Source organism: Falco cherrug, chromosome 10 (assembly GCF_023634085.1).
Source record: "Falco cherrug isolate bFalChe1 chromosome 10, bFalChe1.pri, whole genome shotgun sequence".
NCBI classification, from domain to species: Eukaryota; Metazoa; Chordata; class Aves; order Falconiformes; family Falconidae; genus Falco; species Falco cherrug.
Window position 1 is genome coordinate 7357454 of NC_073706.1, and position 26414 is coordinate 7383867.

Sequence of the window (26414 nt, forward strand, 5' to 3'; positions counted from 1 at the left end):
GTTTTTTTGTGTAATGGGCTTGTTAATCTATCAGTTGAAGTGGCCTTGACTAGGCCACATAGTATTTGTGAAGGTTTTGGTGGAGGAGTAGGGGAATGCTTCCTAGGATAATAGGTGCAACAGTGCTGTTAGTCTTCAGATGTTAATACTGCTGGAAAATCTCCAAATTTAGATGGTAGATGTTGTCCAATATCACTTGCAGGCTGACTTCCACTCCTCCTGCCCCTCCACATTTAAATGAATTAAAATAGCAGTCATTTCTATTTGACATGGAAGAAATGCTCTAGTACTCATGTTGAATACAAGTATGTATTCAGAAAGACAATAAAAATATATTTCATGTTGATTTTTTTTTTCTAGATCCCATGAATTGCGTTCTAAGATAGTGTCTCTTCAGCTTCTTCTCTCGGTACTGCAGAATGCTGGTCCAGTTTTCAGGACACACGAGATGTTCATCAATGCAATCAAGCAATATCTTTGTGTAGCATTATCTAAAAATGGAGTCTCTTCTGTTCCTGATGTATTTGAGCTCTCTCTTGCCATCTTTCTCACACTGCTTTCGAATTTTAAGACCCATTTAAAAATGCAGATTGAGGTGAGATATATTTTTGTCTGACTTGTATGATGTTCTGCTTCCCAAGTAAAAATACTGCAATGATAAAAAGACAGCTGGAACTTAGAGGTTAATGTCTTGGTTTTGTTTGCTTACTAAAATAGTATATTACTACTGCATTCAAATTCTAATGTGCAGGAGATGATACTTCTCAAGAGAAATTACCGAGTATAAATTAATTTGTACATTTGACATGGTTCTAATAAGTTTCAGATCAAGTCCTTTGTTTCATTTATTTTGCAGGTGTTCTTCAAAGAGATCTTCTTGAATATTCTAGAGACTTCTTCAAGCTCCTTTGAACACAAATGGATGGTGATTCAGACTTTAACTAGAATTTGTGCAGGTATTTTGATTGTTATGAAAAGCAGTCACTTCCTCTGGCAACAGATGAAAATCATTTTGAAGATAAATGCCATTTACAATTTTTAAGTGAGAAAAATTTAATTTGACCCTGTAGTCCTTAGGTTAAATGTCTGGATTCATCCCCCCGCCTGCTCTAGCTGGCTGATTCCTTCTTAAAATGCTATTACACTGAATCCTAATACTTGTGCTTTCTTTTATTTTCAAGATGCCCAGTGTGTAGTGGATATTTATGTTAACTATGACTGTGATTTAAATGCTGCTAATATCTTTGAACGCCTTGTAAATGATTTGTCAAAAATCGCACAGGGACGAAGTGGGCATGAGTTGGGAATGACGCCTTTACAGGTAAGAAATAAAGCTTTCAAGTTAAGGGGAACAATCTATTTTTTTCATAGATGGTGCTGTGTCTGCATTGTTATTAATACTTCCAGTGGTTTGTGTTTTCTGTAACCCACTGATGTTACTTTGTATTAGTTAGGTAATCTGCAATCGGATGCTGAGGCAGTATGATTAATTTACATGGTGATTTTGCTGCATATTTGCATTGTGAGACTAGGCTTGTCCTGGGCACTTTGGTTGGGCTGCAATGGGAGAGAGAATCGATGAGCCTTCCGCTGCCTTATTGAAATGACTTTCCTTCTGGGGCTTATGAACCAGCAGTACCTTTATTATGTTTGCTTTGCACAAACTTTTTGTGCAGTATCTCCACCACAAGTATTTTATTTTTAAAATTATGTTTTCCCATTCCCAGTCCTTAGAGGGAGGGTGGAGTATAGAGTGCTTTTCAGCAAGAACAGATATGTCTGGTGTTGCCTTGTCCTACAGCACCGTTTTTCTAGCCCAGCCTAATGACTTTCAGCGCTGAAGTGAACTTGGTGCCAGTGTTGGTCTCAGAACTGAGTGCACCTCACGCCTCTGGTTAGCATTGTATCAATGCTTGCTTGACATCCACCCCACCTCCCATGGTCATTTGATCAGAAAATGGAAGTAAAACCCATGACACTTTTGTTGTAGACGTTGAATAGAACTGTTTACTGTACAGCTAAGGTAGTGGAGATGTTTGTCTTGCTTGGGGAAAGATCTGACACTGCAGAGACCCTAGTGGATGGTCGTAATCATTCACACAACAAAGGGGCTGTGTTTTGGATTTGATGTATATTGCCCCTTGGTTGTACTTATCTGTTGTTGAGAGAACATCTGTTTAAAGCAGCTGGAAGGTGTTCTCATGTCAGTCTGGTTATGGTTGCTCTTGGCCCGGATGTATCCAACCTAAGTAGTCAAGGGGCAGGAACTTTATATAACCATTAATTTCCCCCAACTGACAAACTCTCTAAGATTTGAATGGTGTGATGTAATGCTTTCTAAACACTTGTGGATAGACATGTATTGGTTTGGGGATTTTTTTATTATGGTGATTTTATTGTTTGGTTTTTGTGTTTTAGGAACTAAGCCTGAGGAAAAAAGGACTTGAATGTTTGGTTTCTATTTTAAAATGTATGGTAGAATGGAGCAAAGACCTTTATGTGAACCCCAATCATCAGGCTAGCTTGGGTAAGATTGTTTACCTATGGAGAGACTAATTTGTTTGTCTTTGTGTGTATTCAGTGTTTAGAAAGGTATTCAGAAGTGTAGATGCTAGGTTTTTACATATAGATTTGTTTATGCAAATGAAGTATTTTATGAACAATTGTTAATGCTGTTACATTAACTTACTTTCCAAGTGTCTGGTTCAAATAACCCGGTTCTGTTGCAGAGCTTTAGCCAGGCCATTGTCTACACTATAAGAACTGGCTTATGTAAGACCAGACATATGACAAATCTTGGAGTTATTAAGCTGAAGTACAAGAATTTCTCTTAGCTGCTGCTGCTCTTCTAAAATAATCCAACAAAAGGCAGAACTGCATCAGAATAGCATCTTCATGTAGTGTAGACTGCCAGAAAATATACATGGTAAAATATGTGTATTGACTCATAAGTTTCTACTAAAAAGTTCTATAGTTAAAACCTTTTGACAGAGCAGGATAATTAAGTCTCACCATGTTCATAAATAGGTTCATATAAACCATCTGAACAGGAAGTGGCTGAAGGTAAATGCCTTGAGAGTGGAGGGAGACGGAGTAGTGTGAGTTCGTTGGACTCCACTGTTTCATCAGGAGTTGGAAGTGTTGGTACACAGACCACTGTTCCAGATGATCCTGAGCAATTTGAAGTCATCAAGCAACAAAAGGAAATAATTGAACATGGGATAGAACTGTAAGTCCAGTATGACAGGAAAAAAGAAGCTCACTACTAAAAAGCTATGTGTACACCCATGTTGTTGCTTATGGTCTTACACAGTCAAATCTGTAGGGACACTTACAAATTGATCTTAATGCTGAAGACTCTTGCCTGCTGTTGTCAAAAGCTAATGCTGGAGGCTACTGTAGTTAAAAGGAATTCAGTGAAATCTTGGGTAGAGTTGGAGGGTGGTTTCACAGCTTTCCTTTGTGCTGGTTCAGCCACACAAGGGAGGAAAGTGTGGGTGTACCTAGAGGGAAATTGATTTGAGCAGGCGGGCTTAATATTCTCTTACAGCTTTTACACCATTTGTTATCTTATTGAAATAGCTTGGAGAACTAAATCGTTGTCCAGTTGTGCTTTACTACTTCTTCATTAATTTGAAGATCTTTATGTCTGTAAATGCTGTAAAAAGGTCTTGAACAGCAACATTTTTAACATTTCATGGAAAGTCTCTAATTTTCAGTATTTCAAAAGGGTCAGTGTTTGTATGACTTTTCCAGCAATAACTTTTAAGCTTATCAGCAAATGATACCTTATGAGATATAGCCTGTGGTGTGCTATAGTCAATAATTTGTTGCACATTTTTTTACTTTCTTCTAAGTAGAAAAAAAGACGTAGAGCTATAGCACAGAATCTTCTGGTTTATAAGGGCTCTGCAAAACTAAAATTTTGTAGGCTGTGATATTTTTCAATTGTATGTCTCGCTTTCCCCATGTTTTTATCTGAACAGGTTTAATAAAAAACCAAAGAGAGGAATACAGTATCTACAGGAGCAGGGAATGCTTGGCACTACAGCAGAGGACATTGCACAGTTCTTGCACCAAGAAGAACGCCTTTGTTCTGTAAGGCTACATGCAACATAAGATAATTAATACTTTTGCTTCATCATCTTCTCCACTGTCTTCTGGTGTCTGTATGCACTCTCTCTTTCAGTTATCTATCTATGAAATATGAACTAAAGTGTAAGGGTTCTAATGAAAGTACTTAATACCAATGCTACTTTCTATTTACTTGCTGTCCCAGGCTTTTTAGCAAAGTAGCTGTGTTTACTATAAAGTGATGAAGGGATTCTCTGTAAGTGGGAACATGCATTTTTATCTAGTTCTGCATTAGCTGGTGTTTTGCCAGCAAAGGAATAGCATGTGCTGCAGTGGCAAATCATTCTCTACTGCATGTGAAACTGGGCACCGTTCAGATTTCCTTGGCTCTACAGTAGTGCAGATCTTGCTTTGGGAAGTGAGAAAAGCAAGACTATGCAGTCTAAAGTCATTTCTAATGACCCTCGTTTCTTATCCCTCTAACGGTTGCTCTGCCTGCTCAGTGAAGTGCATCAGTCTTACAAAACTGAGAGCTGTGCAATTCTCTTACTATAAACTTTCTTGCAAAGCTGGCAGTTGAATTACACAGTAATAACTGTCTTTTGTGTTTTTAGACTCAAGTAGGGGAATTTCTTGGGGAAAGCAACAAGTTTAACAAGGAAGTGATGTATGCCTATGTAGACCAGCTTGATTTCTGTGGAAAAGACTTTGTCTCCGCTCTGCGTATATTTCTGGAAGGTTTTCGCCTACCAGGTGAAGCCCAGAAGATTGATAGATTAATGGAGAAGTTTGCTGCTAGATATATTGAATGCAACCAACGGTAATTCAAAACCTTTGTATGGGATATGTGCCTGAAGAACGGCTGTATTGTTTGTGGCCCTGAGGGGCAGGGTGCAACTCGGGCTCATACCAGGTCAGGAACTTCTACAGGCTTGTGTGAGGAGCAGATCATGTTGGTAATATTGGTGCTGAACCTCTTCAGCAGCTAGGCAAAATGGAAACTTTGGGTAGAAAGTATTGATGCTGGCATTCATGAAATCCCAAATGCTTGCTAGAAGGGATTATGAGTAGAGGGAAGCCCTGAGTATATTAAATTGTTCGTGTAATTAGCTGTTTTGTTCCTCAATGTAGATCAGTCAAGTGTAAACAACAGTAGTAAGCATTAGCAATTGTTAAATTTAAAAATACATGGCAGAAACGGCTAATATGTTGTTACATGTGTTTCTGCTTTCCCATTAGATGTTGAACAAACATAGGTATGTTAGTTGACATGAAGTAGGCAGTGTTACTATTGTTTCTAATGCAATAAACCAGCATTGAAGTTTAGCTATGTGTTCAGGCTTAATTGGTTCCTGTGCCTTAGTCCAGCTGGTGCATCACTGGGGTTGGTTTTGTATAATTGTTTATGAAACCGTGGGAGTGAAAAGTAAGCTGGTGTTTAGCTTTTGTAGGATTACCCAAAGGAGGATATTGTATAATCTCTTTGGAATGGACTTGAAAATTTCAGTCATCTCTAGTTTTCAACATTGTGAAGAAGATTCTTTTATTCCCCCTCTCCCCCTCTCCCCCTCCCCTTTATTTGCTTTTTAAAACATTTGGGGCTTCATACGTTTCTAAAGACTAATTTTAGGCACTGCTAGCTCTTTGGTTGAATACATAGCACTTCTGGGTGTTTTTCTTGCATGCAGACATAGAGCTAATGGATTGAGGAATTTGGGCTCTAAAAACTTGTTTTGTGGTTTTCTCCCTTAGGCAAACACTATTTGCTAGCGCTGACACTGCCTATGTTTTGGCATACTCTATTATAATGTTGACTACAGACTTGCACAGTCCGCAGGTAAAAATTTAAGAAATGAACTTGTAGAGCTTCAAATTTCACTGGATGGAACTTGCATTCAAAATCTGAACTTCCATTCTTTTTGCAGGTTAAAAATAAAATGACAAAGGAGCAATACATTAAAATGAATCGAGGAATCAATGATAGTAAAGACCTGCCAGTAGAGTATTTATCCACAATCTATGAAGAAATAGAAGGAAAGAAAATTGCAATGAAAGAGACAAAAGAATACGCAATTACAACGAAGTGTAGTAAACCAAGTAAGAAGGAACTAGAAACTGGAAAGACCACAGTGCTCTTGAACTATTGCAGTAACTTTCAGGATGGCATAGTGGAGTTCAGATCCCTTTTTGAAAACATCACTGTGCAATTCATAAATTACATTTATAATGGCTAATATAGATATTTGGAATGAAACTGGCTCAGTTATTACTTAATACTGCTCCTTCTGTGATGGAAACATAGCTGTGTAAGTGCATCTGGCACCATTGCAGAGAGGCACTAGAAACTAAATTCGGGGTTGATTTTTTTTTTTCTTTTTTTTAATTATTTAAAAAAAAAAAACAGAAGTGTGAGGGCAGGAAATGGTAGAATAACTGAAGGTGACATTTACTTTGAGTTAACTTCCTGTCTTTGTGTGCTAGACAACAGGTGGGTTTTTGTTTTGGGTGGGTTTTTTTGGTCTCCCTGTCAGTAGCATGTCATAGTTCATATGCTGGCAAGTGGCACAGTCCTTGTGATAATCTTTGAAAAAAACAGAGATCAGAGAGTTTGTAATTTTCTGTAGTCACCTGTCCTCATCTAGACCAAATGAGGAGTCCTGTGTGTAGTGTATACTAGAAACCAGTATCGCCAGCTGTACTCTGCTTTTACTCAGAATAGCAGGTATTAATTTAATACAAATTAGTTAATTCTGAATCTTCAGCCCAGTGGTTTTTTTCAGTGTTTTCAGTGCTGTTTGCAGGTTTCCTGGATGAAAATAAGAACAAAGTTAGGTTGCTTGAAAACTGAAGTTGCAACTTTAACTTAATGTTTCTTTATCCTTATACTTACTATTTATAAAGTTGGTGAGGGCTAGTTTTGTTTTGAGGCTGTCAGCCTAAGATGAAGGATTTGCCATCCATTTTCATAGGCAGAGTGACTTAGAGTATGCCTCACTGAGTTCTAATGATTATGTCATAACGTGTGGTGTATAATAAAGGGCTAAATTTGTTACTTTGTATAGAATAAAGCTTGAAGTTGGGGTGTGGGATTTAGTGCTGGAGTTCCTTGCTTGCAGCCTAAGACTGTCTCCTGAATTCTAACATTCTGGAAGATTTTTATCTTTAATTTCTTTTTCAATATCTTTTATTTAACTTTTTGTGATGCTCAGCATGAAGACATGGAATATGCTTCTATGAAAAAGAAACCAATGCAACTGTGCGGTGTTCTCCTTAGGTGTAGCTAATGAGAAGCAGCGAAGGTTGTTGTACAACTTGGAGATGGAACAGATGGCTAAAACAGCTAAAGCCCTCATGGAGGCAGTAAGCCACGCAAAGGCTCCTTTTACAAGTGCCACTCATCTGGATCACGTCAGACCCATGTTCAAAGTGAGTGTGAAGTTCTCCTTTTATCTTCAGTGTTATGATTTTTAAGCATGTAAAAAGAAAATTACTCTGAAGCGTTAAGTAATGCAGGTGGATTCTTGAGATATATTTGGTTGCAGTTACCTGGTGTTCTGGGCTAGAACTGTTAATAGGCTTCTGAACTTAATTTCTTTCTTTAGCTTGTATGGACTCCATTGCTGGCAGCTTACAGTGTTGGCTTGCAGAACTGCGATGACACCGAAGTTGCATCCCTTTGTTTGGAGGGAATACGCTGTGCAATTAGAATAGCCTGTATCTTCGGAATGCAGGTTTGTATAAGACTTAGTATGGGGCTTGCTAAGGGCGGTGTAGGCTCTGGGAGGCAGAGGAAGAATTATGAACACGTCATACATAGAAAATGAAGCATCTTAGCTGCTTTTTTGAAATGGCAAAGTAAAATATTACCATCTTGTTTTAGTTCAAGATCTTGATACCAAGCTTTTATTCAACTCTGCTTTCCTTTTGTTGCTGAGTCCTCTATTAAGAGTGTTTGCTAACTGTCATCCTACTCTCCTTCAGCTGGAAAGTACTCCAATAGTGCCAACTATACATAGAAAGAAAATAGCGTAGGCATGCGGGACAAGTAGCTTTCTCTAGCTCTTCAGGGACTTGATGACGATGCTTGTTTCTCTGTTTTGTAGCTTGAACGAGATGCTTATGTACAAGCCCTTGCTCGGTTTTCCTTGTTGACGGCCAGTTCCAGTATTACAGAAATGAAACAGAAGAACATAGATACCATCAAGACACTTATTACAGTTGCTCACACAGATGGCAATTATCTTGGGAATTCTTGGCATGAGGTAAACCTTGATTATTTTAAATAGCATAACTGTGTTGTCCTTTGAAAACTTGCAGGATTTTTTTTTTCTTCTACTACTTTCAGTCTTCGGTTACTGCATTTAGCTCCCAGCATGTGTCAGAACCCTCTTTAAAATGTGGGTCAAGTGCATTATTTTGTTAGTGGGGGTTTTATATGTGTATATATGTGTGTATGTGTATATACATAATAATGCACTGCATTTTTTTTGCCAGACCCTATAGATATCATGTGACTGATTGTAATTTTTGCGGTACTTTTGATATGGAAATAAAACCATACTAAAAGTCTCATTTGACTTCAGGGAGTTCTACGCAGAAACTATTGTATTCTTGTTCACATAAAAATATTCAAACTCACAGGTTCAGACTTGTCTATGCAGTGTTTGGCAACACTCCATGACCACATGAAAAACTAGGGCTGAAGTAACTTGGTGGCAGATAGGTAAGGTTAGGCTATCGGGATCATAGGTATTTTCTAAAAGCTATTTTTCAGGAGCTCTTTAATCACATCTATAACTGTGTTGCTGCTAAAAGGGTTGTTCCTGCTGTGTTATGTTCTCTGGCACTAGTCTTTGGCTACATGATGAGCCAAATGCTACTCTAGCTGACTGATTACTTGGGCCTGGCCTATACCATACCCTCACAAATGCTTGTGCTAGTCCAAGGGATGTTGCAGTGGGGGAGTAAGAAGGAAGGAGGAGTCCATTCTGTGCTGATGGCATGGCACAATTTTAGCATTTTCACTGTCTTGTGTTGGAACATCATTACTCAAAGTGGTAGCTGCAATAACCCTGTCTTTTCATTGCTCTGGGACAATGAACTCTATCAGATTAACTCCAAGTTGTTTATAATTTTGAAGTTGATGCTGTAAGAAGTAATAAAAAGGTTTCCTCTAATAGTTTCAGCTCCAAACTAGATTTTTGTGTACTGTTTATTTTTTCTCATATTGGAATGGTTTGTGGCAGCTGGTGGTATATGAATCACTCTGCTTTATTTCTAGTTACATTAGTAATAATTGAGCTACATCAAAATGTTACCATTGTCAAAGTTGTTTTAAAGGTTAGAGAACCTGGAAAGGTTTATAAATATTAAATGTATGTTAGGAATAAAAATATGATGGTGTCCAGGAACACAATGTTTAAATATTTTTGGTTTTAGATCTTGAAATGTATTAGCCAGCTGGAACTAGCACAACTTATAGGAACTGGAGTGAAAACTCGGTATTTGTCTGGCTCTGGGCGTGAAAGGGAAGGAACCATTAAAGGCTATGCATCTGGAGGGGAAGAGTTTATGGGCCTGGGATTAGGTAAGATTAATAATCTTGGACTTCACAAAGACATGCATATAAATGAAGTATGATGGCTAAGAAAGCTCAATGCTGTAAGATACTAAAATATATTTACTTGCTTCCATGGGAAGCTGTATTGAATTAATGAAACTTTAAAAAATGGAACCATATATTTCAAAAGTATTTGTAATTACCAAATATATTCTAACTTTGTAATTGGGTTAAGCTATTTAACAAAACTCCTCCAGATTTATTTGTTGGAATATGTTCTCGTCAAAACTTTTACCATCCTTATGAAGGCATTGTTTTGTTACCAGTGTAACCGGTTCATTCTTTTTGTGCTCTGTTTTAGTAGCAAAAATGTAAACCATTTATCTTTAGGAATTAATAGATGTTTCAATTACCTATAACTGGTTTTCCACAGGAATTTCTTACCTCTGCATGTTGGGCTTGCTGTTCCAGTTCCTATTGTTCCTGCAGTATGTGAAAGAAACAGACCTTAGATTTTAAGTTGTAAATTAGAGGGACGAGGCAAGTTGCCTTAATCTTTGGAAGACCATCAGGGAAACATTTTAATTTGAAAATACTCTGGAGTTGATGCTTTACATCATGATGATGCTGAATATAGCAGAACTGTGCCCAGCATTAACCACTTGTATCTGACTTAGAGTTCATATTTTAAAATAGTATTTTATCATTTCCAAGCTTAATAGCATTAGACAATCTTAATAAATGTGCTGGTCAAAACACAATGCCCTAAGGGGAAAAAAACCCATACCTCTTACTGGATGTTTAATTTTGTATAAGTTGGTACAGATCTGGCAAAGGTACCATCTGCTCCATGTAAATTATAAGCTAATTGGAAGTAGTCACTCTTTGTCTGCTTGTTTAAAGTTGGGGTTAATATATAGCATCATGAAATCATGACTTTATACTGGTTTTCAGGTAACCTCGTTGGAAGTGGAGCTGATAAACGGCATATGGCGAGCATTCAAGAGTCTGTGGGAGAGACCAGTTCACAGAGTGTAGTGGTAGCAGTAGACAGGTACTGAGAATATAATATCTTTCTGGGGAAAAATGTGGCTTGAAGTTACTGACCATCCTCACTTGGTTTGCAGACTCTGACAGGGGATTTTGTTCTTAAAGCATATTTCTCTTGTGAGCAGGATGCTGATGCTTGAATGCAGCTGCTTTCTCTGGACCCAATAAGTATGTGTCTTTAGGCAAGTAATAGTCACAAAAGAAAGACTGGCAATACAGCTAATGTAGTGTATTGTGAGAAGGGGCACTGTGTGTATGCATGTGTCCTTACGCCTTTTCTTTGAATAAGGCAATGAAGACCAGAATTAGGTTGGTATTACAGTATTTAGCTAGTCTTGCTTTACAGATCTGTCTGATAATTGTCAGTGACTTACACGTATGTGTATTTGGGTGGGTTTTCTTGGTTCTGTTTATTTGGGGTCTGTTTTGTTGGGTGTTTTTTTTTTAGCCTGAACAGGACAGGTATCTGCAACTAATAAATGCCCTTATCCTATTACATCATGCAGTTTTCTTTGATCTCGTGAACTTCAGCATTTCAGCATTTCTTTACTTGCTGTTCTTCAGCTCATTATTCATTAGTCACTGCATTCTTGTCTAAATTGTTGTCTTTCTCATCTGGCCTTCTAAAATGTTGTCTAAAGAGATGCTTCTATCATAAACCTTCATAGGAAGGGGACTTTTTTATATTTATTGAAACTGTTGGGCAAGTCTGTAGAATCACATGCTCAGACTTGTAGTATTTATTGTAACATAAATGTATCTGTTACCGTATCAAAGTCTAAAAGATTTGGGAATGTTCGCCACTTGTCAGTGTTCAGTATGAACCACTATCAGTGGTCTGAACTCCTCTCAAGGCTCTGGAGAGCTGAAGGGGAAGAAGGGACAATGGTGCATCCATAATATTTCTGCTATTTTGACAGCCACAACTTCCAGTATTCTTGAACCATGTACAGATCAAGCAGGTGGCTGGCATCCAGGAAGGTCTTGCAGCAAAGTTTGGGTTGTTTTAATGTCTCTTTATTCTCCCTGTGAAATTTAACATACTCTCACCCAAGTTAGTGTTCCAGCACTACTTGCCCTGGATAAAACTGTGAGCCTGTGCCTGTTTCCTGCAGTGGGGCAACAGCATAGTAGACTGTGACTCTCTGCAGGGAAGAGAATGCTTAAACTAGGAGAAGGGCATGAACTGCTGCCAAGGAGTAAGAATAAAACAGTTGCAGAGCTCGTGGCATGGAGGATTTGTAAAGTACCTCCAGGAGCTGTGCTGACACTTGCCTACAGCACTAAGATGTGTTTGACTCTTATGCATGTGCAGCTAAAACTGCAACTCATTTATTTGTTCCATAGGATATTTACAGGATCAACTAGGCTGGATGGAAATGCAATAGGTATGTATGCTGACCATTTGGTGGGTTACAGAAACTCTTGCAATGTAACATCCTGAAGTTAACAGTAGCATGTTTTTAACGTTCAGTTGACTTTGTCCGGTGGCTGTGTGCTGTTTCCATGGATGAGCTGGCTTCCCCGCACCATCCGCGCATGTTCAGCCTGCAGAAGATAGTGGAGATATCGTATTACAACATGAATCGTATTAGGCTGCAGTGGTCAAGGATTTGGCATGTGATTGGAGATCACTTCAATAAGGTATATTTTAAAATCAAGTTACAGAACATACATGAATGGCATGACTTCTTTAATGAACTTTTTCCTTTTATGTTCTTAGTACAGGTTGTGACTTCAAAAAAAAAAGCATTGAAAGCTGCAAGCGGTGGGGAATAACATGCAGCAGACTCAGTATGAGTGATAAAGCATGATTGCCTTCATTAGCACGAATCGCTCTTATTTATACAGTGTATCTAATTATGCATACTCAGCAGTCTATGGTTGGCTAGAATCACTACCTAGTCATTTACGTGGTCCTCCTACTTGCGGTTAGCTAGCTTACATAACTTCTTTATCATTACTGCACATACCTCCTCAGAATTGTTTGTGAAGCCTGTTAAGGCCACGGTGTCCCTGCAACTCCGCAGCCATCAGCACAGCTGGCAACCTCAGCTGAGGCCTAGTCTTGATAGCACACCAGTTAGATTTGGCTTTGCTCGTACAAATGCTCTAATGATCTGTGACCCTTCTCATCCAGCCATTCTCCAACAATTCCCCCTTCTTCCTTTTGTACAAGCAGGGCCTGATTCACAACACGATCTAAGCTTTTACGCATACATGACAATAAGCAAGAAAATAATAATAATACTACTATGATTACAATCATGATAAGCATAGTGCTTTGCAAAAGGCTCTTTATCCATCCTGACAAACCAAACCAATTTGTAAAACCTTCAAGACCAAAGAATTCCTTGTCTTGCTGGATTTTATCAGCATGGTTGATTAATTCTTTAAATAAGAAACAATCCGGTTGGCGGTTTCCTTGGGAAGGTGGTAGCAGGTGTTAGACCCTGATAGGTTTGTGTCCCTTTCCTTGCTTGCTATTTGCTGTTGCTGTAGGTGCCCGTATGCTGCGGTTCTAAGTTCCGATTCTTCACATCCTGTTTACATACCTGACAATTTGTAGCCATCTTAAAGGTACACGGCTAAGTCTTTGAAGTCAACTAACTTATCTGCAGACCTGCTGCAGACCCCAACAAAAAGCACCTATTTAAAAATCTAAAGTGTATAAAAAGAAATGGAAATGTTTATGGGAATGATCTTTAATCACTTTGTTACAATTTTGTATTTGTAACTTTTCTTTGTCATTGTTTTACCCTTCTGATCAAATGCTAAGTGAGTTTTCCTCTAAAATATGTATGGATGATCCTGGAACAACACTTATTTTCCGTAGGAAACTGAACCTTGTTTGGGTGGGTTTTTTTAACTTGATTTGTTTTTTAGTGTCTAGCTGGCTATAATAGTTCTGCGCTTTTGGCATACAAAATCCATGGGTCTGTTTAGTTGGATCAAATGACAGTGAAAGCCCTCTCTGAAAGTAACCCCCGATTTTCTAAATATCTGAAAACTAGAATGTGCTAGTAATTTTTAGTGGGCTGACGTGAAACTTGAGTGATAAATTTATTACTCTTATAAGTAATATATTAGCTGGAAAGTGTTTGAAAATATGATCTTCTTCTAGGTTGGATGTAACCCTAATGAAGATGTTGCCATCTTTGCAGTAGACTCATTAAGGCAGCTGTCAATGAAATTTCTTGAGAAGGGAGAATTAGCCAACTTCCGCTTCCAGAAGGACTTCCTAAGGCCTTTTGAGCATATTATGAAGAAAAACAGGTGTGATGCACTGCAATTTCTGTGTTAGCTTGCTTGAGTCCTATTTAAAAAGGTGTTACTTGATGTGGGTTAGATGGTCATGTACACCGAAGTGGCATGATTACTTTGTGCCAGCATGAAATTGTGCCACTAGTGAATGTTTTACTTTCCTTTTTATTTTTTTATTTTTTTTTTTTAAGATCTCCAACTATTCGGGACATGGTAATACGCTGTATTGCTCAGATGGTGAACTCTCAAGCTGGCAATATTCGTTCAGGCTGGAAAAATATCTTTGCAGTCTTTCATCAAGCAGCATCAGACCACGATGGAAATATTGTGGAGCTGGCCTTTCAAACTACAGCACACATAGTTAGTAAGTAATACTTGACAGATAAAAGTACCCAAATGAACTTAGCTGCTGTGATTCTGGTGCTGACATATCTAGATCAATGCCAGTTTGTCTATGGATTTCGGTATCAGTAGAATTTAATAAGCATATTTGTTTGTTCTTCACAGCAAATATTTTTCAACAGCACTTTCCAGCTGCAATTGACTCATTTCAGGATGCAGTAAAATGTCTTTCTGAGTTTGCCTGTAATGTTGCATTTCCGGACACCAGCATGGAAGCTATTAGACTTATTCGGTATTGTGCAAAATATGTTTCAGAAAGACCGCAGGTATCTTCTTTTAATTTTTACCCTTGTGTATTCTTACACTATCTTCTGCTGTTACATTGAGACTAATCTTGTAACAAAGAAAGAGCATTTTAGACTCAAAACTTCAGTCTCCCAGCAGCAACTGTTTGTATTAAAATTTTATTCCGAATTAGGAGTTTCTTTGGTATTATGTAAGCAGTAAACTAGAGCTAATTAAAAAATTTTAAGTCTCATCAGTCTAAATTGGAATTAACTGCATTAAATAGTGCTTTTTTTTTTATAGTGTTAGGGTGACTTGGAAAACAATACTTTTGTGTTCTGTCACCCTAATGAAGTATAGTGAAATTGGTTACAAGCATGCATATTGTTCTACATCAGTCTGTTGTGTGAATACTTAATACAATAATGACTTTGCTGAAAAGAGCCTGGCGTTAGATTGCTGTTGCACGTTACCACTGCAGGATGTGCATGCTGTATTCAGTGTGCCAGAAAAGTGTAGAACTGGTTTATGCCGAACTTGATTTCCTTACTACCTATATTTATAAAATTGTTGCCTGTCACTGTTAAACTTGCTTCCCAAAGTTTAAATCTTTGTACTTGTAAAGCCTTTAGCAGGACTTAAGTAAAACAGATTTAAGTATTTATTTTCCATGAACCTTTTTCTATTATTTTCACAAATCTGAAACAACTATTTTACAGGATTTGAGTGTTACGGTAGAAACTAAGTAACTTTTCAATTTTGCCTGTGCCACTAGGAGTATCTAAATGTGTCAGATTGAAAGATAGTTTTGAGGGTTTTTCCTTTTTTTTAAAAAAATCTCTCTTCTTCCTGCCTGTCTCCAAGGTATTAAGAGAATACACAAGTGATGACATGAATGTTGCTCCTGGGGACAGAGTATGGGTTAGAGGATGGTTTCCCATTTTATTTGAACTTTCTTGTATCATCAATCGTTGCAAATTAGATGTTCGAACAAGGTAATAAAGCTTGTGCTTTTTTTTTTTAATTCAGTTAGTAAAGAGATCACAGGTCTACATTTTAACATCATCTTTATTTGTTTGGGTTGTTTATAGGGGCTTAACAGTGATGTTTGAAATAATGAAGAGTTATGGACATACCTTTGAAAAGCACTGGTGGCAAGATCTGTTCAGAATTGTATTTCGGATTTTTGATAATATGAAACTCCCTGAGCAACAAACAGAGGTAAAACCAAAAAGCAAGCAACTATTAGTTTTTTTAAGAACTCGGACAATGGAGGCAGCTTATTGTTTATCTTGTCTGTGTATTTCCACTCCATGCTGCCCCAGATGTAATGATACATTGTTGTATTCTGTGGCACATACAAAACTTGTCACAGTATCCAGTGACCTATCTGTCTGTTCTGTGTGAATATTTTCAAGGAGAATATTCTCCTTGAATGTTTCAAAATGTGTAATTTTCTGAAGAGTATTCATGTGGCCAGCTAAATGCTTCTGACAAGACATCTGCAGTAGTGAGGCTTTTTAGTTTTATTTAAATTCTACTCCTCTCCTCAGAGGCTATGTCCTTTGTTGAATAGCCATGCGTAAGCCAAGTGCTGTCATCATAGAAGAACCCATATAAAACCAAAGACTTTTTTTTTTTTTCTCATAGAAATCTGAATGGATGACCACTACATGCAACCATGCACTTTATGCAATCTGTGATGTATTTACACAATTTTATGAAGCTTTAAATGAGATCCTTCTTCCTGACATACTTGCACAGTTACACTGGTGTGTAAAACAAGGTAGCTCATTTACTTGTTATCTTTTAATGTATTTTTCAGAAATGCTCATTTCTCAAGAAGGGGAAAGTTAACTGAATTTTGGCAGAATTAAAACTACTATTAGGACAATGTTGTGTAATAGGTGGCTGCAGTATCTTAAATACTAGAGCATCATTCTGTTTAATCAGTTAGGCAGCTCTTGTGTTAGTGTGTTTATAATGCATTTATGGTGCTATTGTGGCAGAGCGAAAGCTTTTGAAGAGTTGTGTTAATCTTCGGCCATTAACCCTTCTTCATTTGGCTGCATGGATAAAATGTCTTATTTATTTACACATATATGTGCATGTATACATTCGGATCCCTGCTTCCCCCCCCCCAAGTACTTTTAAATATGACTTTTCTAAAGACTGTGGAGTGTTGGGGGCTCCAACTCTTATGCTTGAAATCTTGCATATTGCTGGCGTGGAACGTGAGGGGACTCCCTTGAAGGAAATCTTAAGTTTCTAATTGGTGCTTTTCCTTCCTTTGTCTCACTGTGTGCTTCCTTTCTGCTTCTGTCTTGTCCTTTGTCTTCACCGTTTTGGATTTTAGTCTTATGATATCTATTTTTAAACCCTATTTTTTTCAGTAGGTTCTAAGCTTGATATTATTGTAATATACTTTAGGCTTTGAGCTAATATACTATGCATTAAACAGTAGTAAAAATGTTTAACGGGGCAGTAACAGAAAATGCTTTAGTTTTTCATTGACGTGTAAGTTGATAAATATGGAACGCTTATTTTGCAGATAATGAGCAGTTGGCTCGATCAGGTACAAACTGCCTGGAAAATCTGGTAATACTAAATGGACAGAAATTCAGCCCTGAAGTCTGGGGCCAGACATGCAATTGTATGCTAGAAATCTTCAAAACTACTATTCCTCATGTGTAAGTTCATAAACTTAATTCTCATACTAATACTTGATTCCAGAGCAACAATATTTACTTTTTTTTCCTCCCCCTCCAACTTTGTGAAGCTTGCTGACGTGGAGGCCTGTGGGAATGGAGGAAGATTCGGTGGAAAAACATTGGGTAAGAGTTAATTCAGTGCAACAAACTAACTTGAAGGGTTTTCTGTTAGGTTAGCTTTCAAAATATTTTACTGTAGTGAATATGCTTGACAGCGAACACTCAGCAAATACTAGGCATTGACATTAGTTTGTACTTGGTGTCATCGTAAAATAAGAGATAAAAAATGGATGCAGGAAACTTCTGAATCTAAGATTAGTGTACTCATCTGAAAACTGATAGCTGGTTAGTAGTGTTTTGGATTGCTAGAATTGTTCTGCATTCTCTTCTAGGATTTAGACCTAGATCACCAGTCTTTAAGCAGCATGGATAAAAATGCTTCAGAAAGAGGACAAAGTCAATTTTCAAATCCAACAGATGAGAGCTGGAAAGGTGGTCCTTATACAAGTAAGGAAAACATACAAGTTTGTTTAATAAACTTTTATAGCCACTCTTAGTCCACTTCTGTAGAGAAAGTTTTTGGGCACTCTAAACTTGGGGTACATCTTTACAACTTGTTTATGCCTTGCAGAGAAATTCTCTCTTGGTGAGATAATTTGCAGCATCACTAAATAGCAAAATGCTAATGGTGATGTAGTGTTTTGCTAGCCTGTTTTAAGTGAATTGTCATAAATAGCTTCTGAAACTTGCGTTTACTTCATTTCATTAGATCAGAAACTATTTGCTGGCCTCCTGATAAAGTGTGTGGTACAGCTGGAATTGATACAAACCATTGATAATATAGTGTTCTATCCAGCAACAAGCAAGAAGGAAGATGCTGAGCACATGGCTGCAGCTCAGGTACCATCGAACTTATTTATGACCTTGCTGTGGCAGTAAAATACAAAGACTATCAAATGCTCTGAAATGTGTTTACAAAATAGAGTATATAGTTTCTTTTCCTAACTCTCAGCGCTACCCTGAATATGTGTGTCATTTCTCATTAAGCTGTACTTTTTTTTTTTTTTGATTGCCTCCAGTGTTTCCTGATAGTCTGCCTGCTGGGTTATTATAATTATATTACCATTATTTTTACTACCAATATAATGTATTGTCATGAATACATACTCGTCAAGAACATATTTTGTTTGCTTTGGGGAGAGCATTCTTTCCTGTCGTTAGCCTGAATGTCTTCAAAATTCTTTATGTAGCCATGTTGAGGCTTTGCTCAGCCTCTAGGTGTTTACACAGGAGAAGATGCAGAAGTTGAACTTTAGCAAAGTTAATGTTCAAGATTTAACTCATTACCTGCCTCTGAGAGGTCCCTGTTTCTGAAAATTCTGATTCCAGGGAATAGTGCAAGGTAGCTCTTGCTTGCCTATGTTAATAAAGCCCTAAGCCAGAAGTCTGGGCTAGTGCCTTCAGGCAGTGTTTTGGGGATGTTACAGTTAAATTCCTAGTGAAAGTAGATAAAAATAATGACCAATTTTACGAAACCGAACTTTAGCCAAAGATGGGGGATTTCTACACTGTGCAACAACTTGCACTATTTTTGTGGTTCATTTCGATGTTTTTCAGAACTTGGCAGACCTCTACTCTGTCAGCTCTTGGAGGAGAAGAAATATTCTGTTGTATTACTATGGCTGTTTCAGCCTTGATAAAGGAGGCTCTTCCCTTGTTCTTGATTATTTCTTTTTCTTATCAATTACTAGGATAGAACATAACTTCTCTCTTAAAATGTCCTACTGAAGAGTACAACTCTGAGATTTGACAGGATTGTTCTGCTGTGTTGTTGTATTGTTCACGTGTACCTAAAAAAGGAATCTGGAGTTAGTGGTGTATGTATGGTCTGTGAAGTATCGAAGTCTCTCTCACACTCTCTCTCCGCCTCCCTGCCCCCACACCCCCCTTTAGCGAGATGCATTGGATGCAGACATCCACATTGACACAGAAGACCAAGGAATGTATAAATATATGTCATCACATCACCTCTTTAAGTTACTAGATTGTCTACAAGAGTCTCATTCATTTTCAAAAGCCTTTAATTCAAATTATGAACAGCGAACTGTGTTATGGAGAGCAGGTGAGGCTTCTATTTTTAGTTTAAGAAAAATACTGAGTTCCACTTGCAGTTGTAGCTATTGAGATACAGAAGTATACCATTGCAATAATCTCTACAGTTAATCTGACACCGTTGCATGCTTTTACTGCTTGTCTCCTTCCTGATGACTTGAATAATTGTTTGCTAAATTGTCTGCTTTTTTGATTAAAGTAGAGCTACGCAGTTGGTACTACTGTAGTTAAATATCTATTTATAAATAGATTAGGTCTCGATCAAAAATCAGGGAGGAGGAAGTAATAGTGGGATAATAAATCGTTACTGCTCACTAGTGAAAGTGTTGTTGATAGACATTACCTCTTGGCTAGTAACGACAAACGTGAATTATCTCTTTCTCCCTATGTATAAACTGATTTCTAGGGTTCAAGGGTAAGTCAAAACCCAATCTCTTAAAACAAGAGACCAGCAGCTTGGCTTGTTGCTTGAGAATACTGTTTCGAATGTATGTGGATGAAAACCGCCGAGACTCCTGGGATGCTATACAACGACGACTGCTGAGGTAAGAGCATCAGCTTGGTTCTGATGTGTTCTGTTTTCAGCCGGTACAGTGCATCCCTGGACACAAATGTTCTAAGTTTGTGAGCAGAGTGTGCAAACTATATGGAGATACAGACAGACAGATATGACCACTGTTCATTAAAAGCTAATTTAGCAATGAGGAAGCAATCTATTTGGAGTAAATGAAGCACCTTCTTGCTTGACCTAAGGTTTTCTTTACAAAAATGGTGGTGTATGAATACTTTTCACATCTGAGTATATAATGATATTCAGAGGTATCATAGTCTAAACAGAGTGCAGTATAAGCTGCTGTATACCTGGAACTTAGGTAAATGTTGAATTATGCTAAATGTATCTGGTATTGGGGTCACCTTTATTTGAAAAGCGAGTTGTCAGTACATGAAAGTTCAGAGTACTAATCTCTAATCAAATGTGAAAGACTCTTAAACTTGCCGTTGTCTGTAGTGCAGTGGATTTCACTAGCTTTCTGATTTATTGGCATCTGTGGACATATTAATCTTTTTAGTGTGTAAAAAGGGGAGGTTCTATTTCTTTAATTAAATCGGTGCCCCAAAAAAGCCATAGTAAGTGGTACAGTTTGTACCTTGTGTTGACAGCCTACAGCAAGAACCAAAAATGTATTAATACAGTAGTAATCCCTCTTTAATCCGAGGTGCTGAGCTCTGCAGATTTTTATTAAAGCCATCTAGTTATGGAGGGGGAGAGCTGTCCCAGTGTATGCCTAAGCTGTCCCAGTGTAAGGATCAGGAAATAATGTTTGCTGGTTGAAGGTGATGACACAGTTACAGAATGTTTATGAGGAAAATCAGACTCTTCCACCTCTGACTCTGTGGTTCTTTGTTGATCCCATGAAAACTATTTCAGTTCAGTTACCTGTGACAACTACTGTAAAAGAAAAATCAAGAAAAATTTGTGTAATTAAAGTTGTTGCATGTGATTGAAAAATCTCCCATGGAAATGCATCGTGATTGAAAACAAAATACCCTATGACGAGACAAACAGTACATGTTATAGAAGCTTTTAATGGGTTTTCTTTATGGTTTGTCTGAACTGTCATCATAGTGTATGCAGTGAAGCCCTGGCGTATTTTATTACCGTGAACTCAGAAAGCCACAGAGAAGCTTGGACCAACCTCCTGCTATTGCTTTTAACAAAAACACTAAAAATCAGTGATGAAAAGGTAAGAACAGACTGGAAGTCATGGCTGTTTGCATTTAGGTATTTTTTCATTTCTGTTTCTGTTGAATTCAGTCTTTGTTATCATTCCTATTGTAAGGTGGCTAGTTCACTTGCATAGCATGTATTCTCCTTGAAATACAGCAGCTGTTACATCTCCATTTTTTTGAAAGCATTCTACATTATAACAAAATTGGACAGCATCCATGAAATTCACAGATGTATATAAATATTGATAGAATTACTGCAGAATTTCCATAGAGAAGCTTAATGAGTGTGCAATAAAGGATGGGCTTGTGCTGTATTACAGCTGCACAAGAATGGTAGCAGTAAATTTCACTACTATAAAATTGGAATTCTGGTTCTGGACAGTAATGGCAAAAAATAATTTTCAGTATCTTGGCCCTTTTGAGGAAAATATTCACAACATTGCAAATAGTTGCTACATTAGGATGTGCAGAGAAATTTCTGGAAGTTGCTTACTTTGGTTTTTTTAAACTTTCCAGTAGTGTTGAACTTCGTGTTTTTTAAAGTATATTTTTCCTGGGGTATCTTTTTTTCTGTTTTGCAAAGCGTGTAGTTTCATTTCACTCTTGTGTAATTTGGAATGTTTTATTGCAATTTACCAATATTTTAAGAAATTGGGAGTAGTGGTGGCTTGGCTTCTTTATCTTTTAGGTAATATTGCAACTTGGCCATTTCTTAGTACACAATCCTAGTATCTTTTTTTATTATAGAAGTTCTGTGGTGGAAGTGTTCTGTTAACTTTCCCTGTAACTAATACTGAGCACTGTTAGGAAAGGAATAGAGGACAAAACATATTTCTTGTTGTGTAAATTCATGACAGATGTGCATCTTGAATACAGCGTTCAGTTCTGATCCCCCATATCAAAAGTGTCATGGAGCTGGAAAAGAGTTGAAAGATTGTAACAGGAATAAGGGATATAGGCTGCTTCCCATACATGGAACTGTATGTAGGTTAGACTTTCTCAGTTACCTTCTACCTAGAAAGGAAATAAAAATCAGAGGTGCATAAAGTTGTTATTACCATGAGGAGGGCAAGGACTGATAATTGTTATGCTATTAAGAGTTGGCCCATTAGAGTTTCAGAGTCTCTGGAGGGGGGGGCAAAATCCCAGACACACATAACGGAGATCTTCACACACTGGTTCAGCTGTGGAAGGCTTCGTTATGTATTGTGGATGATATTGTAAAGAGGCTGGACAAGCAACTGGACAAATTCACACCAGAGTGCAGTGTTTTTAGGGGTAGTCTCTGATGCCATCTCTATACTGAGAAACCCGTGGGCCACAAAACAGTCAGGTTCTGTTTTAGGGAAGTAATGCCAAATGGGTGCTTTGTGCATGGTTTCCTGTAGACATCTGCAGAAAGCAGGCACAGGGCTTGATGGCCCTCTGGCCATCCAGAAGGAGCTTTAACTGGGTCAGACCTTGTGTTTTAACAAGTTGTTGTAGGCATGAATGTGGAAAAATTTCTGCACGTTCCAGTAGTGATAAAGAATAACGTTCTTTTTTTCATGTCTTTGATAGTTTAGGGCACATGCTTCAACATACTATCCATACTTGTGTGAAATCATGCAATTTGACCTGATTCCCGAGCTTCGAGCTGTGCTACGGAAGTTCTTCCTGCGTATAGGTGTTGTGTTCAAAATCTGCGTAACAGAGGAGCAGATACGGACAACTGGGATGAGCTTACCTTCATGGTAGCCCTAAGTAGCATTGGTTACTTTGGCTTGTACATAAAGCTGTGTTCCAGAGAAGGAGTAAAGTGGATGGGGGAAAAAATTGGACTTTGGTGTATCAACACAGCAGCAAGTTACTCTTACCACGGTGACATTTGGGGAGGAGGAAAAAGAAAAAAAACAAAAACAAAACCCTGTTCTGTCCATCCTACAGAATTATCAGCAGTTTTATTTAAATTATTGCTTACAGAGTTAATACAGTAGATGTAAAGTCTCTTTGTTTCAGTGCTTGTCATCCTTATGATCAAGTCTGTCTCTTCTGGTCTTCTATCAACTGTTCAGTCTTGCATCCCAGCTAAATCTGAGAATTCAGCTGGATTCCTCAATAGAAATTACGCCCCTTGGAGAGAATGAATATAGTTGTATAGCCTTGTGATGTTAGCACATGTGTTCATAATAAACTATACTGCAGTGGCTAATGACCACCTAAGATCATTCTGGGTTTTTCTTTGCGTGTACATGACCAGGCCAGGGAGCATGTTATGGCTTTTGAAGTGGACAGCCTGTAGCATATTTGGGGAAAGGATTTTCCTCCTGTTTAGCAAGTCTCTTTTAAAACTTTTTAAAATAATACCAGTGCTTCATCTTCTGAGACTTATTTTTGTTTTTTATGGAAGGTTTTACATCAGGACCAGACAATAGCATCTACTCTGTTTAGCTTATTAGTCTTCCTTTAAAGACACTTTAAAAAAAAACAAAACCAAAACTCTTTCCCTTACTTTCATACATTGCCAGATCATGGACAGAGCATATACAGTAATATTAAAAAGAAGGTTCAGAACAAATAAAACCACCTTTTTTACTATTGAGTACAATGTATTAAGTAGTAATTGTGTCTGTTGAGCAGGAAGTCCTGTCCTTAATACATATGAGGTTCTGTCTTTTTGCCACAGATCCGTAACTTCTGATTTGTCTTTTTTGTGCAAGTGATTTTTATTCTCAACTATTAGTTCCTATTGTGATTAAAAAAAAAAAAAAAGGAATTGCTACAAAACTGCTCAAGTTTGTTCATGTACTATAAGAGTTACCAATACATCTCTATGCTTTGAAGGTATCTGTGAAGCAAGCCTGATTTAACACTGTAGCTTTGCTTGCCCTAGAGATTTTTCTTTTTCTTCGAAATCCCCATCAGTTTTCTGACAACTGTTTCCATGATAGAATACCAGTTTACAGTTGAAGTACTGCGGGCCTGAGGTCTGTCCTTTGAAATAATTTTAATTTCAAGTTTTAAGACTTCTCTAAACTGGAGGAGTGTGGCAGGATGGGAGAAGGTTCCACTTCCTAAAATAATGTAAACAAAGATGTTAGAGTAACTGCTGTGCTATCCTAAAATAGTAGCAAACCTGAAATATGACAGTATTTAAAAAACAACCAACCAACCAACTTGAATGGTATTAAGTGTTTAACCAGTTATTTTACTTTTGGAGTTTCCTGGTAGGGTGGCCTTAGTTGAGGTTGTCTTGGGATATTCCACTCTGAGCTGTTGGGATGCTTTCTTTCCCGCTTTCTGAGCTATTTCCAAAGGGGTCATATGGTGCTCTTCAGTAAATTGGCTTGTTCGACATAAGCGTTGTTTGGGAATGGTTTTGCAGTGAGTAGTAGTGATAAGGATTTCGTATTTTTATTTTTACTTTTTATTTTTAACCAAAGAAAAAGAAATGTTGGTTGTGGCTCTTTAACTTTTAAACACCCATTAGATTAAATCCATACTCTAATATTAAGGAATATATGGCTATGTCTTACAGTAGGAAAAGGTGGAAAAATAATCAATCCTGTTATTTAACTTGCTGCACTTGAAATGTCCTTTTGTGTTGCATTTAGTATAGTTGCTCGTTCCCTGCTAATGTCACTTCATCAATTACAGTAGAAGTGAAGTATTTATTTTAATTCTATATAAATTTGTAAGAGTAGGCTATTCCTTTTCTTCCAGTCCTAGAGAGTTATAAAGAAAATATTTGAAACTTTTATTTTTCAGATTTTGAATGTGTCACTGCCTCATTGAATGTATATCCTTACCTGTTACCAAAACACAAACTTCAAGTTGCATGCTTCTGTATTTTACAGTTTTGAAAGCCTTACAACTCATGTCTTGAAAATTAAGAGACTTGTTTCAGATCTTAAATTACTTTATAGTTGCATTGTGGGCTTTCTTTACTGTAATGTGCAACACTTGCACGATCTGTGCATATAGAATAAGGGTGTTTAATCAATCAGTCAGCCTTAGTTCTGAGACCGTTCTTTTATTTAAGTAAAGCTTTTATTGTATTTATACCTTTTATAAACTGCTGGAATAGGTATGTGACACAAGAACATCCTAGACTGTAGTGCATGAAGGAGGAAGAGGAGGACTGGAATGCAATTGGATTATCACAGCCTTAATCCTGTCGATTTTTCTGAAATTGATTGTACCTGTAGAAGCAATAAGAATGGTATGTGAAGTGTAATACCTGAAATGGTTGTATTCATGTCAGTTGCTTGCTTTCGCGTATACAGTCAGAAAGATGATAACCCATAGACATCTTAATGAAGCTAAAAACACTGAGCCGAAACCGTGCAGTAGTCACTGCTGGTTCCGATCCTGTCCCGACTCTGCTGACATAGACTTTATCTGCCTCTCGTGGTTTTACTGCCTTCAGTGGAACTATGAATGAGAACAAGGTTCTATGTCATCACGTCCTGGTGGAGATCGAGACGCCTGTGCAATACGTGAAGTAATAAAAGTAACCTCTTAGACTTTTCAAGTAGTGTTATGCAACAAATTAAACTATAAACTGATTTACCTGTAACGGTATAAATACGGAGACTGCATGATATTTGTTATTGCTACTCATTCTGGAACCCTCTAGGCAATAAGGTAGGAAAGGGGAGGATGCTGATGAGGAAAACCCTAAAAACTCCCTTTCACGTTAATTCTGTGTCTTACAGTACAAGAAAATATTTTTACAGCAGTTTATCTGAGTCTCATCTTGCTCTTTGAACTGTGAACAGAACAATCTAAAACAATATCCACTAATACATATGAATACCCCCCAAATTTTAGCTCAGTCTATTAAGAATGAGGAAGATTAAAAATAGTTAACTGTTAATCTGAAGTAGAACTAAGCTGTTTTCTGTCTGAAGTGCAGTTCCCTTTAGTATGTAAATTCAGTTTATTCAGCACCTTTAATGTTATTTCCGTGTAAAATGTATGTTTTCACGTATTTAAAATGCCGAAGTTTTTTGAAGATCTCCATATTAAGTGCATTTACTATCAATAATTTAAAAGAGCATTCCTTGCCAATGGATGTATACATTTTTGAGAGAATACCAAAATTATATAATATGAAAAAAACTATGTAAAGTTTTCTACATGAAAATACTATGTATAATACTGTTATAATATTCCATGCTTTAATCAAGTGGTAAATCAATAAAGTTTTAAGAAGTGTTGCTTGTTTTTTCATGTAGTTGAGCATAAGGCTGGTGAACTTCCAGCCTCCTCTGCTGTTACCCCAGCCGGAGCGGGGATCTGAG

The 26414-nt window shown here is 37.5% G+C and overlaps 1 protein-coding gene across 2 annotated transcripts in view; it reads left to right on the forward strand.

Annotated features, from left to right (window-relative positions):
* The window catches only part of ARFGEF2 (ADP ribosylation factor guanine nucleotide exchange factor 2), a 39573-nt gene extending 13243 nt beyond the window's left edge, over positions 1-26330 (forward strand). For both annotated transcript variants that reach the window (XM_055723088.1, XM_055723086.1), the window contains 30 exons: positions 361-595; positions 857-956; positions 1182-1321; positions 2419-2527; positions 3028-3229; positions 3987-4098; positions 4689-4894; positions 5827-5911; positions 6000-6171; positions 7349-7500; positions 7677-7805; positions 8178-8336; positions 9514-9661; positions 10589-10688; positions 12032-12072; positions 12159-12328; positions 13809-13960; positions 14140-14312; positions 14456-14616; positions 15440-15570; positions 15667-15796; positions 16226-16361; positions 17127-17265; positions 17355-17409; positions 17679-17793; positions 18056-18186; positions 19240-19408; positions 19805-19943; positions 21026-21143; positions 22690-26330. In XM_055723088.1, coding sequence (XP_055579063.1) covers positions 361-595; positions 857-956; positions 1182-1321; positions 2419-2527; positions 3028-3229; positions 3987-4098; positions 4689-4894; positions 5827-5911; positions 6000-6171; positions 7349-7500; positions 7677-7805; positions 8178-8336; positions 9514-9661; positions 10589-10688; positions 12032-12072; positions 12159-12328; positions 13809-13960; positions 14140-14312; positions 14456-14616; positions 15440-15570; positions 15667-15796; positions 16226-16361; positions 17127-17265; positions 17355-17409; positions 17679-17793; positions 18056-18186; positions 19240-19408; positions 19805-19943; positions 21026-21143; positions 22690-22866 — 4186 coding nt within the window. In that variant the 3' untranslated portion in view covers positions 22867-26330. The remainder of the gene's footprint in view (positions 1-360; positions 596-856; positions 957-1181; positions 1322-2418; positions 2528-3027; positions 3230-3986; positions 4099-4688; positions 4895-5826; positions 5912-5999; positions 6172-7348; positions 7501-7676; positions 7806-8177; positions 8337-9513; positions 9662-10588; positions 10689-12031; positions 12073-12158; positions 12329-13808; positions 13961-14139; positions 14313-14455; positions 14617-15439; positions 15571-15666; positions 15797-16225; positions 16362-17126; positions 17266-17354; positions 17410-17678; positions 17794-18055; positions 18187-19239; positions 19409-19804; positions 19944-21025; positions 21144-22689) is intronic.
* Positions 26331-26414: the final 84 nt, after the last annotated feature.